This window comes from Piliocolobus tephrosceles, chromosome 13 (assembly GCF_002776525.5).
Source record: "Piliocolobus tephrosceles isolate RC106 chromosome 13, ASM277652v3, whole genome shotgun sequence".
In the NCBI taxonomy this organism is placed as follows: Eukaryota; Metazoa; Chordata; class Mammalia; order Primates; family Cercopithecidae; genus Piliocolobus; species Piliocolobus tephrosceles.
The window spans coordinates 12,806,433-12,822,543 of NC_045446.1; the positions used below are offsets into that span (position 1 = coordinate 12,806,433).

General features: G+C 49.4%; 1 protein-coding gene across 1 annotated transcript; it reads right to left on the reverse strand.

The window, feature by feature from the left end:
• Nucleotides 1-730: 730 nt before the first annotated feature.
• On the reverse strand, nt 731-10,622 carry TMEM109 (transmembrane protein 109). The gene is made up of 4 exons (XM_023215487.2): nt 10,226-10,622; nt 4,238-4,482; nt 3,184-3,286; nt 731-2,401 (listed from the first exon to the last, which is right to left on the reverse strand). Exons 2-4 carry the CDS (start codon nt 4,472-4,474, stop codon nt 2,010-2,012), a joined length of 732 nt encoding a protein of 243 aa, XP_023071255.2. The 5' UTR covers nt 4,475-4,482; nt 10,226-10,622; the 3' UTR covers nt 731-2,009.
• Nucleotides 10,623-16,111: the final 5,489 nt, after the last annotated feature.

Genomic DNA, 16,111 nt, shown 5'->3' on the forward strand with positions numbered 1-16,111 from the left:
CTGACACCTGAATTCAGGACATATGGGATGGGAGCTGCAGGGACAGCAAAAGAGTGAGGGAGTCAAACGGGGCCAGATGCCAACCACCTGAGCCTGCCCTGACACAGCCCTAGGCCACCGCCGTAGGGGAAGGGCTCTAGGTGCCGGCAGCTTTAGTCTCTTGACCAGCTCCACCTGGGGAGCACCCTGCAGAGCCTAGGAGGGATGAGGGTTGCTCAGCACTCCCGAGGGAAGTGCCGGCCTCAAGTGTCCTGACCCAGCGTTGCCTACCAGGCAGTTTGGGGAGAGGCCCAGAGCAGGAGCCCTAGCTGCACACTCTCATGTCCTGGGCAGCTGACAAAGAAAAATATGTCTGAGGCCCTCCGCAAAATTGGTCCAGCCTGTGGGCCAACTGGAAACCCTGGCACAGGAAAGTCCTCAGGTGGGTGGTGAAGGGGAGGGCAGGCAAGTCTTCTCCAGGCTGCCCACCCACCTCAGCACACCGCAGGGAAGGGGTCTCCACCCAGCAAGCACACACATTTCCAGCAGTGCTGGTCGTTCCTACATTTGGAATGGAGGCACGCCTTCCTCATTCCTCGTGCCCTTGGAGGGAAGGGTACCTGGTACCAGCCTGCCTTTTCAGCTCTCCCCTCTGCCAGCTTCACACTGTCCCCACAGGGAGAAGTCGGGAGGCGGAGCTGCACTACAGAAATGGGTTTAGCAGTAGAGGAGACATCGAAGCAATCCAGACTTGGCGTAAATACATTTTATTCAGAACAAGGTAATAAAATAGCGTGCATTTTATTTAAAACCAACCAAGCGCTGATAAAAAATATATATATATCACTGCAGCTGTGATTCCACATCAAACCTGAACAGTAAGAATTGGGCATTTTTTCTTCACATCATGTGCCAGGCCTGGCAGAGAAGGACACCCACCTCCACCAGAGCCTCAAAGGAAAAGTGGCCCCTAACCACCAAGATGGGGCAGCCTGGTGGACAGGGGCAGCTGGCAGCTCATCCTGCTCTTCGCAGACCACGCGAAGGGAAAGGAGCTGCCTGTGTTCCTCCCGGGCTGCCGGGGTGGACGCTGGTCAGCAACTCCTTCTTGGTTTCAGGGAGTGGAGCGATGGGGACAGAAGTGCATGCAGTTGTGCAAACAAGGAGGCGGGTCCTCCTTCCTCCTTCAGGGTCTCTGAAACCCCCATAGGGCATATAATGCCCAGCAAGGTCCCACTTGCAAGCACATGCCTACAAAGCAGCAGCCATCTTTTGTTTTGGCTGATGGGGAATCAAGATTCTGAGAGTGACTGCTCTTCTCTTGACACAAAGCAGCCACAGAGCACTTTCCTACATACAGTATGGGAGCGGGCAAGCAGAGGGCCCTGCTGGCTCGGATTAAGGCACTTGAAACAGACACAAGGTACATCCTCCTCTCCTCCAGCCCCCACAGGCCTCAGGGGACCCTGTTTCCCCACCCTTTATCCTCAGGTCCCATTACCCCTGCCCCTCCCCACTGCTGGGCAATGAAGAGGACAGCAGCGTGCCTTACAGGACCATGGTTTGGTGGGACTACAGGGTAGGAGGATGAGGAAAACAAGAAGGGAGCTGGAGCTTTCACCAAGGAGCAACTTCAGAAGGACAGAAGAGCAAGAGCATCAGGAGGAAGCCAAGGCAGCAGCAGAGGGAAGCCAGTTAAGTCATGAAAGACCAATGGCAGTGATGTTTGCTGGTGCAGATGCAGAAGCCAGAGGGAGGCCCCTCCAACCTTCCCTGGTGAGGCAGGCTGGGAGCAGAGAAAGGGTTAAGAGAGCAACTCCAGACAGAGAACCTCAGAAGACAGGGCCGCAAGGACTGGCAGGGGGAATGGCCTTTCTCTGTTTCTCTTGGCTGGTGGGGCTGGGGCAGGGATCAAGGTTCTGAAGGCTGAGACAGGGCAAGAAAAGGGCAGGGGGCTGGCAGGAGGGCTGTGTTGCCCCGAAGCAGCTCAGCTCTTTGGTATGACACTGGCGGTGCGTGGGGCATCCTGCTCACTCCTCCTCCACACTGCGGGCCCCCTTGGCCGCTCGCCTCTGGCGCCAGCGCAGCTCCTCCACCTGGCGCTCCAGCCCTCGCACCTTGGCCTCGAGTTGGGCCCCAGAGGCTCGGGAGCCAGTGAGCCGGCTCAGCAGGGCGTAGAGGATCAGCAAGGCCAGGAGTAGCAGGGCCCGGGTGGAAGGGTCGGGCACCGACCTCACCAGGGCCACAAAGCCGGCCAGGAAGATGACAAGCTTCAGGCCCCACAGGATCCGCCCCAGCAAGGCCAAGACCAAGCCGAGGAGCAAGGACAGCAGCCAGTAGGCGACCAGGGCCCCTGCTCCCCACAGCAGGAAGGTCTGGACTTGGCCAGGGCTCAGCTTCAGGCCCTGGGTGAGGTAATCACCTGGAAGCCAAAAGAGTCAGAGTCAGCCAACCTGGAGAAGTGGTGAGGGGAGAGCGGGGCAAGAGCTAAAAGGGTGAGAGGTGCTAGCCACATTGCAAAGGAATAAGGTGTTCTCGTAGACTCAGAGTGATATGGGTTGGAATCTCAGCTCTGTTTCTTGCTGGCTGTGAGGCCTGGAGTAGATTACTTGCTTCTGTTAAGCTGCAGTTTCATTTACTAAATGGGAACAATTCTACCGCCTCCCTGTACTGTGGCTGGCAATTAAATGAGATACTACAGCTCAGCACGATGCCTGATAGGAAGTGAACAACTGGCATGTGGGGGTGGAAGCTATTTTTTAGGGGGTCCAGCTGGGACAGGGTTTTGCTCTGATGCCCAGGCTGGAGTGCAGTGGCATGATTCCGGCTCACTGCAACCTCCACCTCCTCGGTTCAAGCGATCCTCCCACCTCAGCTCCCAAGTAGCTGGGACCACAGACACACGCCACCACGCTTGGCTAATCTTTTATAGAGATGAGGTCTCATTATATTGCCCAGGCTGGTCTCAAACTTCTGGCCTCAAGTGACCCTCCTGATTGACCTCCCAAAGTGCTGGGATTACAGGCGGGAGCCAACACACCCGGCCATGGTAGTTCTTGGCTTGCTCTTTGGCCGTGTCTCTGCAGGATCCTGGGAACGGTTAAGCAGCTTGGGGAAAAGGCTAGACCCTGACAAAGATGAACTCCCCCAAGTAGGAAAGTACAGGCAAAGCTCTGGCTGACTACCCAGTGCTCCAACACTCACCAGCCAGCCCCAAGGCATTTAGCAGCTGTGCGGAGATCCCAGACAGAGCAAAGAAGGCCACAGAAATGGCTGATGAGATGGCCCACAACACTTGGGACGAAGACTGTGGAAAAAGCACGGAGTGAGATGAGTTCATAAATAACAATGGTCCTCGCCTTCAAGCCTGATCACCACTGCCCAGGCAAGGACTGCAGGAATGTCTCAGACCTGTTTCTCACCCAGTGGTGACAGGCCTGGGTCAGAGGGTAGGCACCTTGGGCCTGGCTAAGGGGTCCCTTCCACACCCACGTTCTAGTGTACAGGGATGGCCAACAGGCCATCTCTCCTTCCTGAACCGGAAACCAGGGCATCTGGGACATAATTTAACTGCTTTGCTGGGATACTCTGGAGGGAGTAGTAGGTGTACTTGTGTGTGAATGACGGAGACAATTAAATACTTTTAGTAGTCACCCTATAAAAGTGGAGCCCTGCTAGCCTTCCAGGGAGTCATGAAGGTGTGTGGAGAACATCTGTAAAGGGATAGGATGTTTCATTGAAAAAGGAGTCTATCAGCTATACTATATTATGGATTTAAAAAATGATTGTCTTAGCCCTTCAGTCCAGCCCATCAAAATTATGTGATACCACGCTTGGGATGCTACTAGGTAAAAACGATAACCCTGCCTTAGGCTCCCAATAAGCCCAACCCACTTCTACAGGTGAAGGAATGGATTCAGGGCTTGGTATTTTGCCATTTCGAGATTCTAGGTCAGATTTAGACCAAAGTGAGACTCTACAGTCACCCAGTAACATGGGTGTATAAAGATGGCTCATTTCCCAGCCTTTCTGGCAAGGAAAGGGCAGGAGCCAGGAAAAGATAGGGGTGGAGCTAAAAGGCCCTAGGACAGGAATCAAATAATGAGGAATTCAAAGACAAGTGCTGTGTGGCTTCTTTTTGTGGAATTTGGGGTTCTCTGCACCAGAGAAGATGTGGAACTAAGATGAGTTGGCCATTACCAACCTCTCTTTTATTTTTCCTTAATGTGTGTAGTCACACAGGGACTACCTTCCTTACCTCTGACACCAGGTGCATGGTCTCTGGCCCAATCCAGGCATCCAGTGTCCCCCGCACAGATCGACCTATCTGGGTCAAGAGATCAACTGGGGCCTCTCTCTTCTGCTGGCCTGGTGGTGCAGAGTCTTGATGGGACTGGGCCAATGCTGAGTGGAGAAGGATGAGGGCCAGTAGGACCATCAGGATGGCTTTGAACAGATGCTTTCCCCATGGTGAACTGATGCTGGAGGCTGCCATGACTTGGTCTGCCAGGAGAGAAGCAAAGCGTGAGCTTTGAGTGCCATGGTAGACACACTCACCCTCCCAGCTCTCATTATCCCAACATCCTTCTCCACCCCTACCTCCAGCAAGCACCAAGCTAACCCTGGAAACAAAGTGCTGTTATCTGGGAGAGGAAAGACTGGGACTTCCAACTGGAGCTGGGTACAACCATCTGACTCACAGGTTCCTCTTTCACATTCTTTACCACTTGCATGTTAATTAACCAGCAAGTATTATTCAACACTTTAGAGTGGGTGAGAAGATCTGTCTAAGGTTTGTGCCAGTTCTAAAAATCTGAGGGCCTGTCCCTGTATCTTAGGTGCTATAGGCATAAAAGAATTATAAGATTCTATACAGGCTCTGTCCCAAGGAGCTTATAATCTACTTAAGATAAAGCTGGTATAAAAAACAACTTAAAAATAGCACACAAGTAGGATTACTGCCATATAATGGTATAAAGAAAAGTGCTCAGTTATGTGCTCAAACAAGATTAACGGCACATATGTCAAGTTCTCTGCAGGACCATCATGTGAGGTGGCTTTTATCCTCCTCACCCCTACAGGTACAGGTGAAAGAAACTGCGACTCAGGAGTTAAGCATTTTCCCATGGTCATGGGGCTACACGGAAAGGCCAGGATTTGAACCCAAGCTTCTGCTTCCACCCATCTTCATTAGGAGTCAAGTTATATCCCGGGTCTCAACCATGGCTGCTCACTGGAATCACCTGGAAGCTTCACAAGTACTGATGTCTGTGTCCCAAGCCCAGAGGCTCTGATATCATTGTCTGGGTGTGGCCTAGCCTTAGACCTGCAAGAGCTCCCTAGGCAGTTCCCCTGTATGAAGCTGAGAACCACTGATACAGAGTGATCTCACCTCCCCACCCCCAATGGAGGTACTGTGGTTTGAAGAGCAAAACTCATGTTGAGATTTAACTGTCCTTGCACCACCTGCAGAGCCTGGGAGCTCCCGGCCCAGCCAAGGATGTTGGATCTCATGGTCCTCAGTACTTTTTTGACACCCCATTCCCCTCAGTAAAATAGTGTGACCTCTTCCCCGCCAAAAAAAAAAAAAAAAAAAAAAAGAAATTTAGGGGTGAGGGATAGCATTAGGAGACAAACCTAATGTAAATGATGAGTTAATGGGTGCAGCACACCAACATGGCACATGTATACATATGTAACAAACCTGCACGTTGTGCACATGTACCCTAGAACTTAAAGTATAATTTAAAAAAAATTATATTAGACTCTCCATAGTTTGGAAAAAAAATTCCATTTTGTAAAATAAGTAGATTGTACTAGATTCACTTTTCATGTCTAAACATTTTCTGTGATTTTATGAATTCGATTAAATATCAATTGAATTTCCTTTCCAAATAAATGAATTCCAACATGAAAAAAAAAAAAAAAAGACATTTAACTGTCATGATGATGGTATTAAAAGGCAGGACCTTTAAGAGGTGATTGGGTTATGAGGGTTCAGCCCTCACCAATGGATTAATGCCGTTTTCTTAGGAGTGGATTAGTTATCCCAGGAATGGAGCTCCTGATAAAAAGGATGACTTTGGTCTGATTTCCTCTCTGTCTCATGTGCTGGGTTCTGCCTTCTGCCATAGGATGCCCCTTGCCAGATGCCAGCTCCATGCCCTTAGACTTCCCAGCCTCTGGAACTGTGACCCTAATGAATTTCTGCTCATTATAAACTACGCCGTCAGTGGTATTCTGTTATAGCAAGCAGACAAGGAACCAGGACAGTGGGCAAGGGTATAATAAACAACCTTTAAAGAAAGATACTATTAATCAAAAGCTAACATTCAGCTAGGTCTTGCCATGCACCACCTCGCTCATTTAACTGTCACAACAGCCCATCAGCTGGGTATTGCTATTATCCCCCATTTTACTGATGAAGTAATTGAGGCAGGTTAAGTAGTAAGTGGGGAAAGCAGCATTTGAATCCAGGTACTTCTGACATTGGACTCCTCACACACAACAACTCTGCTGCATTGTCTCCAACTAAGTCTCAGAAGTGATTTCGAAAGTCATACAGGCTAGGCACGGTGGCTCACTCCTGTAATCCCAACACTTTGGGAGGCCAAAGTAGGAGGACTGCTTGAGCCCAGGAGTTTGGGAGCAGCCTGGGAAACATAGGGAGACCCTGTCTCTACAAAAATATAAATAAATTCATTAGTCAGGTGTGGTGGTGCATGCCTGTATTCCCAGCTATTTGGGAGGCTGAGGGGGGAGGATCACTTCAGCCCAAGAGGTCACGGCTGCAGTGAGCTGTGATCATGCCACTGTACCCTATCCTGGCCGAGACAGCAAGACTCTTAAAAAAAAAAAAGTCACACAACAGATTATTCATGAGTTAAAATGAACATGGCATCTACCAATCATCTCAGTGAATTACTGGTGAAAATTACCTAACAATTTTGTGCTTTGTGCTCTGGTCTTGTAACAGAATGCCACAGACAAGTTAAGATCCAGCAAGTGCCAACTCACTGAAGCAGGTAAAGATCAGCCAAGAAAAAAGTATGCAAGTTCAACTTCTATTTGCCACTGTGCTTGAGAAATGTCAGACAGTGCCAGCAAATTCCCTGTTCTCCTTCAGGCTCAGAAATGAACCTGTAGCTCCAGGAGTTGTCATGATTCAGACCCGATGTTCAGAGGCTAATCCATGCCCCTGAGGTAGGAGCAGTCAGGTTTTTGAAGATTTTGCAGTTACGCAGGCACTCAGTGAGTTGACCATAAATCCAGAGCCATGAGGATGGACGAGAGGGAAGAGAAGGATGTCCCAGTCTTGCTTAGTGGGAAGGAGGAGTCTAGGAAAGGGTTCTAAAAGTACTACATTTAGGGTACTTTTTGGTCCAGAAACAGCTGCTCTAAGCCCTTCCTGAAGCCTGGAGGGTCAAGCAGGGCTGAAAAACACGCAATTCATGTAGAAGGCCCTCAAGCTGGGAAAGCCTTCTACTCTCTTTGGCACAAATCAAGAACCAGATGGTTCCTGCCTGCCAGTGGTCAGAGATGAGGAAAGCACAGGTCAGTTCCTGAGTTATCTAGGTCATGACCATGTTGGGGACTTAAAGAGCAGGGTTGCTATCTTGGGTTGGATCCTTTATCCAAGGACCTCCACCAGGAGGGATCAAATGTCGTTTCCTCAGCCCTAGGAGGTCAGGGTGGCATGAGCAGCTCCTCCCACAGCAGCCTGTCTTGTTCTGTGCCAGCCCCAACTTTCCAGTGGCCATCTGCCCCAGTCAAGGGGAGCTAGGAGACCTTGAAATAAGCCCTCTACAGTGAGGCTGGCATTGTCATGCCAGCTGATGTTCTGAAGTGCACCAGAAACCAAATCTAATAGGATTGTGTAGTGTACCCTTCGGAGATAATGAGTGCAGAGATTGGCTGGCTGGTCTGCTTTTTCAAATTGTTTTCTTTAACAGGACTCCTCATTTTTTTCCAGGTGAATCTCAGGCAGTATGGATCACTGCTATCAGGCCTCCTCACTTTGGCCTAATCAAATAGTTTTACTAAAGGCGTGGAAACAGTCTCAGCCTCTGTGAGGAGGAAACATGTCTTAAAACTTCTTCACCTTCTGCAAGGCCTGGCGTCAGACAAATAATAGGCACTCAATAGCAACTCATAATAATACAAAGTTTATACATATCTATATGTACACATATGTTATAATATAATTTTTGTGCGGTGCTTTATAATTCACAAAGTGCTTGTTTTTTCATCACTTCATTCAACTCTAACAACAATCTTTTAAGATATTATTACCCTCTTCATTTTACTCAGAAAAGTATGGCTTAGAGAGGTTGAGTGACTTATCCAAGATCACACAGCAGAGCTGGGACTTGACTCCAGTACCTAGGATCTCCATCTTGCCTTTTTGCTTCTCCCACTGCCACATGCTGCCTTGATAGGACATACCCCCTGCCCTTATGGAGCTAAAGTTCATCAACAAGCTCAAAGTGAAGGACATCCAGACTCCTCCGAGGGAACACATACCAGATCATCTGCCTTCTGGGCTTATAGGCCATGGTTTTGTACCAAGAGGTATGAGAGGACAGCAAAAGGTGGGGGACAAAACCTGCCACTTCTGTTCGGCAGCTGCAATATGGCTCAGGTGGGTGTGGAGAGCCCAGCCGGGCTGGGGAAACAGCTTTACTTACTGTGTTAGTGAGGGGGCGCCACTGCTTATGTTTAGCTGTGGTTTGCTACAAGGGTAGGATGGGGCATTTCACACCCCTCCTCCCAATCAAGGCTCCTTCCTCCTCTTCTCTTTCCTTTTGTTAGTTTCATTTCATGCTATGAATCACCAGGTGGCAGGAGGGGCGGCAAAAAGTGCCCTCTACCGGCTCTGACTATCCCGCTGCTGCTCATAGCTGCCCCTAAGGAGCTGCGGTTCTCAACTTTGGTTGCCCATCAGAACTGCCTGTGCAGCCTATTAAACAAGGATGTCTGCCCCACCCAGGGCTACTCACTCAGACTCTTCCAGAGAGGGACTCAGCCCTTTGTTTTGCAAAGCTCCCTAGGAATTTCTGATGCATAGCCAGCAGCTCAGGGAAAAGTCTAAGCAAAGCTTCCAAAGTGCAGCAGTGTACAAAGGACCCCAGACTTCCGTCCCAGGCTCAAGTGTGCCACAGACTAGAAGTCACTACCTTTACACCTGTTACTTAACCTGCCTGAGTTGCAGTCTCCTCAAACGTAAAAGTGAGTGAAGCCGGGTGAAGAGTTGCTGTAAAGAGTTAAGATATTTCTGCAGCAAGCGCTTTGTAAACTAAACATCTATAGAAATGTTGCAGCACACACATTACCACTGACTATATATTGTAGCATAATTTAGCAGTTTATCAACCTGCCTTCCCCATTACACCAAGCGCCTCCCGGTTAGACTTGACATCTTGGAATCCAGAGCGCCTAGTAGGAAAGATGACTAATAAATGCTTGTTAAATGAATATTAGCAACCCGCTAAAAAACCGTGAGGGTAGAAAGAGAAGCCATGGAGAGGTGAAGAGGGAGGTTATTTTAATAGTAGATCCAAATATACAGCAGCCACACGAAAAGCACTGCTGAGTCTAGAGGAAGGTCCTGAACAGGGCGAAGCCGCCACTGCAGAGAATGAAGTCAGCGCCCTGGCAGGTTGGGGGCAGCTCCCACTAAAACCCTGACAGCTGCTGCCCAGCAACTGTTTGGGGGCAGGGCGACGGCAAAGGGGCAGCTTCCCGGCCGCTCCGCGCCCTCCCCAGGGCCCAGCCTCCCGGAGACAGGGTGTCAGTGGCATGTGCTATTTCGAACGGCGCGTCCCCTGCCAAGCGCTGAGGGGTGGCGTCGCTGGCAAGGGACGTGGCGCGACCCATGAGTTGGGGGCCCCCGAGGGGCTCGAGCCGAGGCTGCAGGAGGCTGGGCCGTGGGTCGGGACTCGGGGGTCGGGCTTGGCGCTAGCCTGGTCCCCACGCCCGGGAGCCGCTCCACCTCCGCGGAACCTCGGTACCTTGCTGCAACCCTCTTCTCCCCGGAAACATGCGCCTCCCGGGTTGCCTGGAAACGACGCCCCCGGTTGCATAGCAACGAGGATCCGGGTCCCCTGTTTGTTTCGCCCGTTGGGCGCGTGGACCCCTCCCGACTCGGACTCTCCAGGCCTCGCCGCTCTGCCTGGTGCCGCCTGCAGCGGCTGCTGTCTCCCCTTCCCGTACGCTGCCCCGCATTCCGGCCTCGGCCCGCACTCACCTTTCTCAGGCCACTGCTATCCTTCACGTGCGACTTCGGTGAAACGCGCCACCAAACCCGCGCCTCAACTCCGGGCGTTGGTTTACCTTCTCCGCATGCGCAAGGCGGGATGAGCCCGGAAACTAGCCGGCCTTCCTCACAATGGAAACCCACGCCGGGAGCGCATGCGCCCCGCATTATCTATTGCGTTTCTTTTTTTCCCACAAGCGTTCCCACCGAGAGAAGAATGGGATCGGAAGTTCCAGCAGAGAACGGAAGTCTCTGGCTAGAAAGGGGAAATAAATGACTATATCTGGGCTGCAGAGTGGGTAAACTGGATCTTTAAAATCGGAGTGGAAGCTAATGCCCCGCTTGCCACCGCTCGGCATTTTGGGTAATGTAGTTCTTGAGCTACAACTGTTCCCTGGGGCATTGTGGGCAATGTCGTTCTAACCTGGCCGCTAACGAGCACCTGGTCTTCCTAGAAGCTTCGCGCTAAAAAGGCACGAAAGAGAAAGGTATTAAAGGAGCAATTAAAGGCACACTGCGCTAGGAAAACGCATGCGCTCCCCCAGAGAGAAAATTCGTACCTGAATACTGTAGACGGCTCCCAAATGCTAGTTCAGAATTTTAGAGGAGAGAAACCAACTCCCACTCTCCTTTTTCTGCCACAAAGGCAGTGATAGGGACAGGGGGCAGATAAATGCTAGGTAGAAAAGGGCGAGTCCCTAGTGAAACCCCACCCGCAAAGCCTGAAACTGTGGTCCACAGTGAGAACTTCTATTCATGTTTTCCCAGTTGAATGTTCTCTTTTCCTAAGCCACCCATGTCTCTGCCCTGCCTCATCCTGTGCCTGGAAAGACCCCAGACTCATCTGGCAGAGAGGAGAAGCAGCTGGATGAGAGGACGACCATGGCTGGATGTCAGAGAGAAGCAGCTTGTCTTCAGAGGGACAGCCCGAGGCATAACTTCGGAGGCGAATCTGGCCGGAGACAGCTGGACTTCAAGGGAAGACTACATACCCGCCTGTCCCACCCCCCTCTTTTCAGCTCCCCTTCCCTCTGAAATCCACTTTCATCAGCAATAAAATCCCAGGCATTTGTCCTTTAATTTGTTCGTGCAACTTTATTTTTCTTGGATGCTGGACAAGAGCTCGGGAGCCACCAGTGCGGATACAAAGGCTGTCACGCTGGCCCTTTGCCCTCGCTGGTGGAGGGCAACCGCGGGCCCACTGAGCTGTTAACACTTAAGCTGTCCACGGACGGCAGAGCCGAAAGAGCACTGTAACATGCCCTCTGGGGTTTCGGGAGCCTCAGGCACCCTGCCTGGACGCTGCCACGGGGCCTGCACGGAATTCGTTCCTGCCGGTGCCCAAAGCACACACTCTGGCTCCTGCACCCACTCACCTGCATGCTCCCTCCCATGAGGGATGGAACGCAGTGAATCTTGAGTGAATGGAGTGTGATCCTACCGGTGCCGAAAAACGGCTGGCTTGTTCCAGCGCTTGTGCACTCCAGTTCCCGCCTCCTTCACTTGCGTACTCCCTCCCACGAGAAGTTGAGAGCAGCGGGCTGAGTAAACGGGGCACCCCTGTTGTGAGTCCTGTGAAAGGGTCAGGGCAATATCCTGCTTCAGCAGCACCGTGAAGGGGAATGAACAGGGCTTCCGAATGAGGTGATCCCTTGCCTGTCGTGTGATCCTGAGCACACAGCTTCATTTCTCTGGGCCTTCACTGCTTGACGTTCAAGAACTATAAAGGACCTAAAAATACCACTTCACAGTAGGTGTGAAGTTTCAAGGAAGCAACAATCATGAACATTAAAAAAAAAAAAAAATCCACGTTGCTGACTGAATGTTTTTATAACCATCAAGAGCTGTCATAGGAGAGCTTCCTTTTGATGTTAAAACTTGTTTCTCAAACTCAGCCCTCTAAAACGTAACTCTTCCCTCCCACCCCCAATCATTCAGCCTTCCAATTCTGCCTTCCTCCCAGAATACACACTCTGTAGGCTCCCAATCTGTCACCTCACCCAGTTGTTTCTTTCCATCAAATGTTCCTCAGACACATCCATCTTCATCTGAGCTCTCATCACTTCCTGCCCCTCAGCTAAGAGTCCTTCTCCAGAACAGGCTCTGGTAGCATCCTGAACCTCACCTTCCAGCTTTTCCAACAGTTTCAATTTTACATTTGCTTGTTAGGTCCTTTCTGATGTGCAGGATTACCAATCTCAGGTCACAGACTTTCCTGGGAAAGAAATTTAAACTTTTTTTTTCTATGACAAATTAATGTCTTTTCAACTCTGTTTTCCATGTGGGTAGCAGAAACAATCTCAGGCAGTTCAGGGTTATTCCCATCCTTGATTTTCAGGTTGTATACACCTTTTGGAAAATGAACATAGGGCCAAAATTGGGAGAGAACATTTATCTAATCCTGGCCGGGGGCAGTGGTTCACGCCTGTAATCCCAGCACTTTGGGAGGCTGAGGCTGATGGATCACTTGAGGTGAAGGAGTTCAAGTCCAGCCTGGCCAAAACGATGAAACCTTCTGTCTCTAAAAATACTAAACAAAACTAGCCGGGTGTGGTGGTGTGTGCTGTATTCCCAACTACTCAGGAGGCTGAGGCAGGAGAATCACATGAATCCAGAAGGCAGAGGTTGCAGTGAGCCAAGATCACACCACTGCTCTCCAGCCTGGGTGACAGTGAGTGAGACTCAAAAAAAAAAAAAAAAAATTAAAAATAAAAAAAAAAAAAAGAAAAGAAAAGAAAAAGAAAAAAAGAAAATTCATCTAATTATCACTGTCAGTCGTTTAAGCTGGCAAATTCTCCCTGCCTAATCTTCTGTCACTTGTCCACACAGATTGCCACTGAAGATACCTGGGAAATCGAGCTTCTTCTGGGTCTTTGGCCAATGTGTCCCCATGCTCCCCAGGCAGCAACAGCAGCGTTGGTCTGGGGGAACAAGGCATAGAGTTCCTTCCTCAGGGACCCACCAGCACCAATGCATGTATCTCTTTTCCCTTAAGTCTCCCTGTTTCTCCTAAATCAAGTGCCCTGAATTTTTTCTATTCCCTGTGGACTGGCTTATGAAACAGAAAAGCCTTGAAGGGACTTCCTTTTTCCTGCATCCTGCTGTCATAGCCATAAACTCCCCAGTAGAGGGGCACCTCTGGTTTTGCTCATTGTGATATTACCAACACCTAGTACCATGCCTGGCTGACACACTATGGGTACTCAATAAAGACTGGTTCAACAATTAATTACTGAGTCTCCCTCCTTCTAGTCTGTCCCACTCCAACCCATCCAGTAAGTGTCTTCCAGAGGAAACCTCTAAAAGTATGGTTATCACTCTATAGTTCAAATGTAAACACATGCTATTGTGCTGCCAGCCCAATCACCACCCAAGTTTAACCACCTTGGGTTCAAGGCCTCTCCTAAACGGATCCATTTTATTTCCTACCGCATATCCAAGTACAGTACTTGAGATGTGTGGCCTGTCAGGCAACCTGTCTTTCAACCAACAATCAAAGTTCCTGCTATGTGCCAGGCACAATGTGGCACTCTTACACTCTGAGAGCAAAAATAACGAGAACAATTATGGTTCCTACCATCATGAAGTTTACAGTCTAGTGGAGAACCCAGACATAAGATACTTATAAATAGATAATTAAATGATTACTGTTCTTTGAAGTGGTTTGGAGGACAATTATAGTTTGCTGTGTGGGCTAAATTTAAACCAGGGACCATGAAAAGGGCTCCAGAGGAAGTGACATTTAAGGTGAAACTGAAGTTTACCTTGGAGGGTTTGAGACAGGAGGGGGAAGAGTTTACATTTGAGGGTTTGAGACAGGAGGGGGAAGAGGGAGGGGGGAGAGGAAAGTGGTCCGGGCAGAAGTTCTGAAACCAGCCAGAGCGGGTATGTTTGAGGAATTGAAAGGCCAATGTGGTTGGAGAGAAGATAAAGTGAGACCATGATGGTCAGCATGGGCCAGACGGTACAAGACTTGGGGTCAAGTTTCCTCATCCAGAAACTCTCTCCCTCATTCATGGCCTCAGGAATGACCCCTGGTTGGGGCTCAGAGAATGATACCCCAAAGTATGGTGCTTTAGTATTGTTTCTGAGCAAATAGGCTTACTGCCTGATGCACATAGAAGCCAATACTATGGTACCAGCTTTTGAGTACAGAAAGGCTTTATTGCAAGGCCACCCAGCAAGGAGACTGGAGGCATGGCTCAAATCTGTCTCCCTAATTTTCCCTAACTGGGGCAAGTTTTAAGGGGTCAGAGGGTGATATGGTTTGGCTGCATCCCAACCCAAATCTCATCTTGAATTCCTACATGTTAAGGGAGGGACCCAGAGGGAGGTAACTGAATCACAGGGGCAGGTCTTTCTTGTGCTGTTCTTGTATTAGTGAATGAGTCTCATGAGATCTGGTGGTTTTGAGAAACAGGTGTTTCCCTGTACAAGCTTTTTGTTTTTGCCTGCTGCCATCCATGTAAGACGTGATTTGCTCCTCCTTGCCTTCTGCCATGATTGTGAGGCTTCCCCAGCCACGTGGAACTGTAAGTCCAATTAAACTTCTTTCTTTTGTAAATTGCCCAGTCTCAGGTATGTCTTTATCAGCAGCGTGAAAACAGACTAATACAGAGGGCAAGGAAGAGAATTAGGAATTTTTGCTTGGCAGGGTGTGATTGGAGGGCTTCAAATTTGACTACACAGGTATGTTGAGGTGGATTTTTGCCCTGGATCTTTCTGGTCAACAGACCCTTTGCTCCTGAAAGAGTTCTAGCATTTAGGTTCTGGTCATGTCTAGGTCTTCTTGGTACTACAGGGAGGAATCATTGGTTCTGGGTGTTGTTAGATGTCAAAGCATTTTCTATTGTGCATGTCCTGCTGACATGACTTGGAGTTTTGGCTCTGTCATACCTACAAGAGAACATGACATTCTATTATCAAAAGAGTAGGCCCAGTTTGGATAGGTCCTGAGGTTACAGCATGCTGAGCACTTTTCAATGAAAGGAAATGGGATGGTCTTAGAAGCTGCCTTAGAACCAAGGACTTTCTAACCTTCTCTTGCCCACTGACCCCCACCCTAAGTGCAGGTAGAAGCTCTCTCTAGAAGTTCCCTTATCTCAGAAAATTTCTTTCAAAAGAAATGCAATTGTCTCAAATCCGCCTTCACAGGAAACTCATCAAATAACCAAGAAAGATTAACCACTGGAGAAGAATAAAAACTAAAAGTCATCAAGTCACCACTACACCTAGAGAGACTTTTAATCTATTCTTCTGAGGGGAGCTCTAACAGATTACCTGGGAGACTTTATGTGCATAAGACAACCTTTGTTCACAATGGAGTTCTGCCCCTCACCTTCCCACAATTTGTTGCCACCTCCTTCAGAGCTCATAAGAACTTTGTCCCAAGGCATTGTCTGTTCTTGGGGCTCATTCATTTCCCCTAAAAATTATTTGCTAGCCCTCAAAATTGCCTACACTGCCCCCATCTCCCTCTTTCCTGGGTGCCATTTAAGTAAGCATCAGCCACCTGTTCCTTCTTTGAGCCTCATATTTTGTATGACTCCTGTGCACACTTGCACACTAATACACTTGTATGTCGTTTCTCCTGTTATTCTGTCGTTTGTCAGTTAATTTCAGCAAATCTTTAGAGGGCAGAGGAGAAACTTTTTTGCTCCATACCCTCATTCAGTTCTCAGCAAAAAAAATCAGCTCCTCAGAGATGCACTCTCTAAGTGCCCTGTCTAAAGTAGCCGTTCCTCCAATCCCCAGCACCTCTGTCTACCTTGCTCTGATTTGTTGCATTCATAGCACTACTACTCTGGAATTTTCTTCTTAAGTGTTGATTGTCTCTGTGCTCCCACCACCCCCAGTACAGTGTAAGCTCCAAAAGAG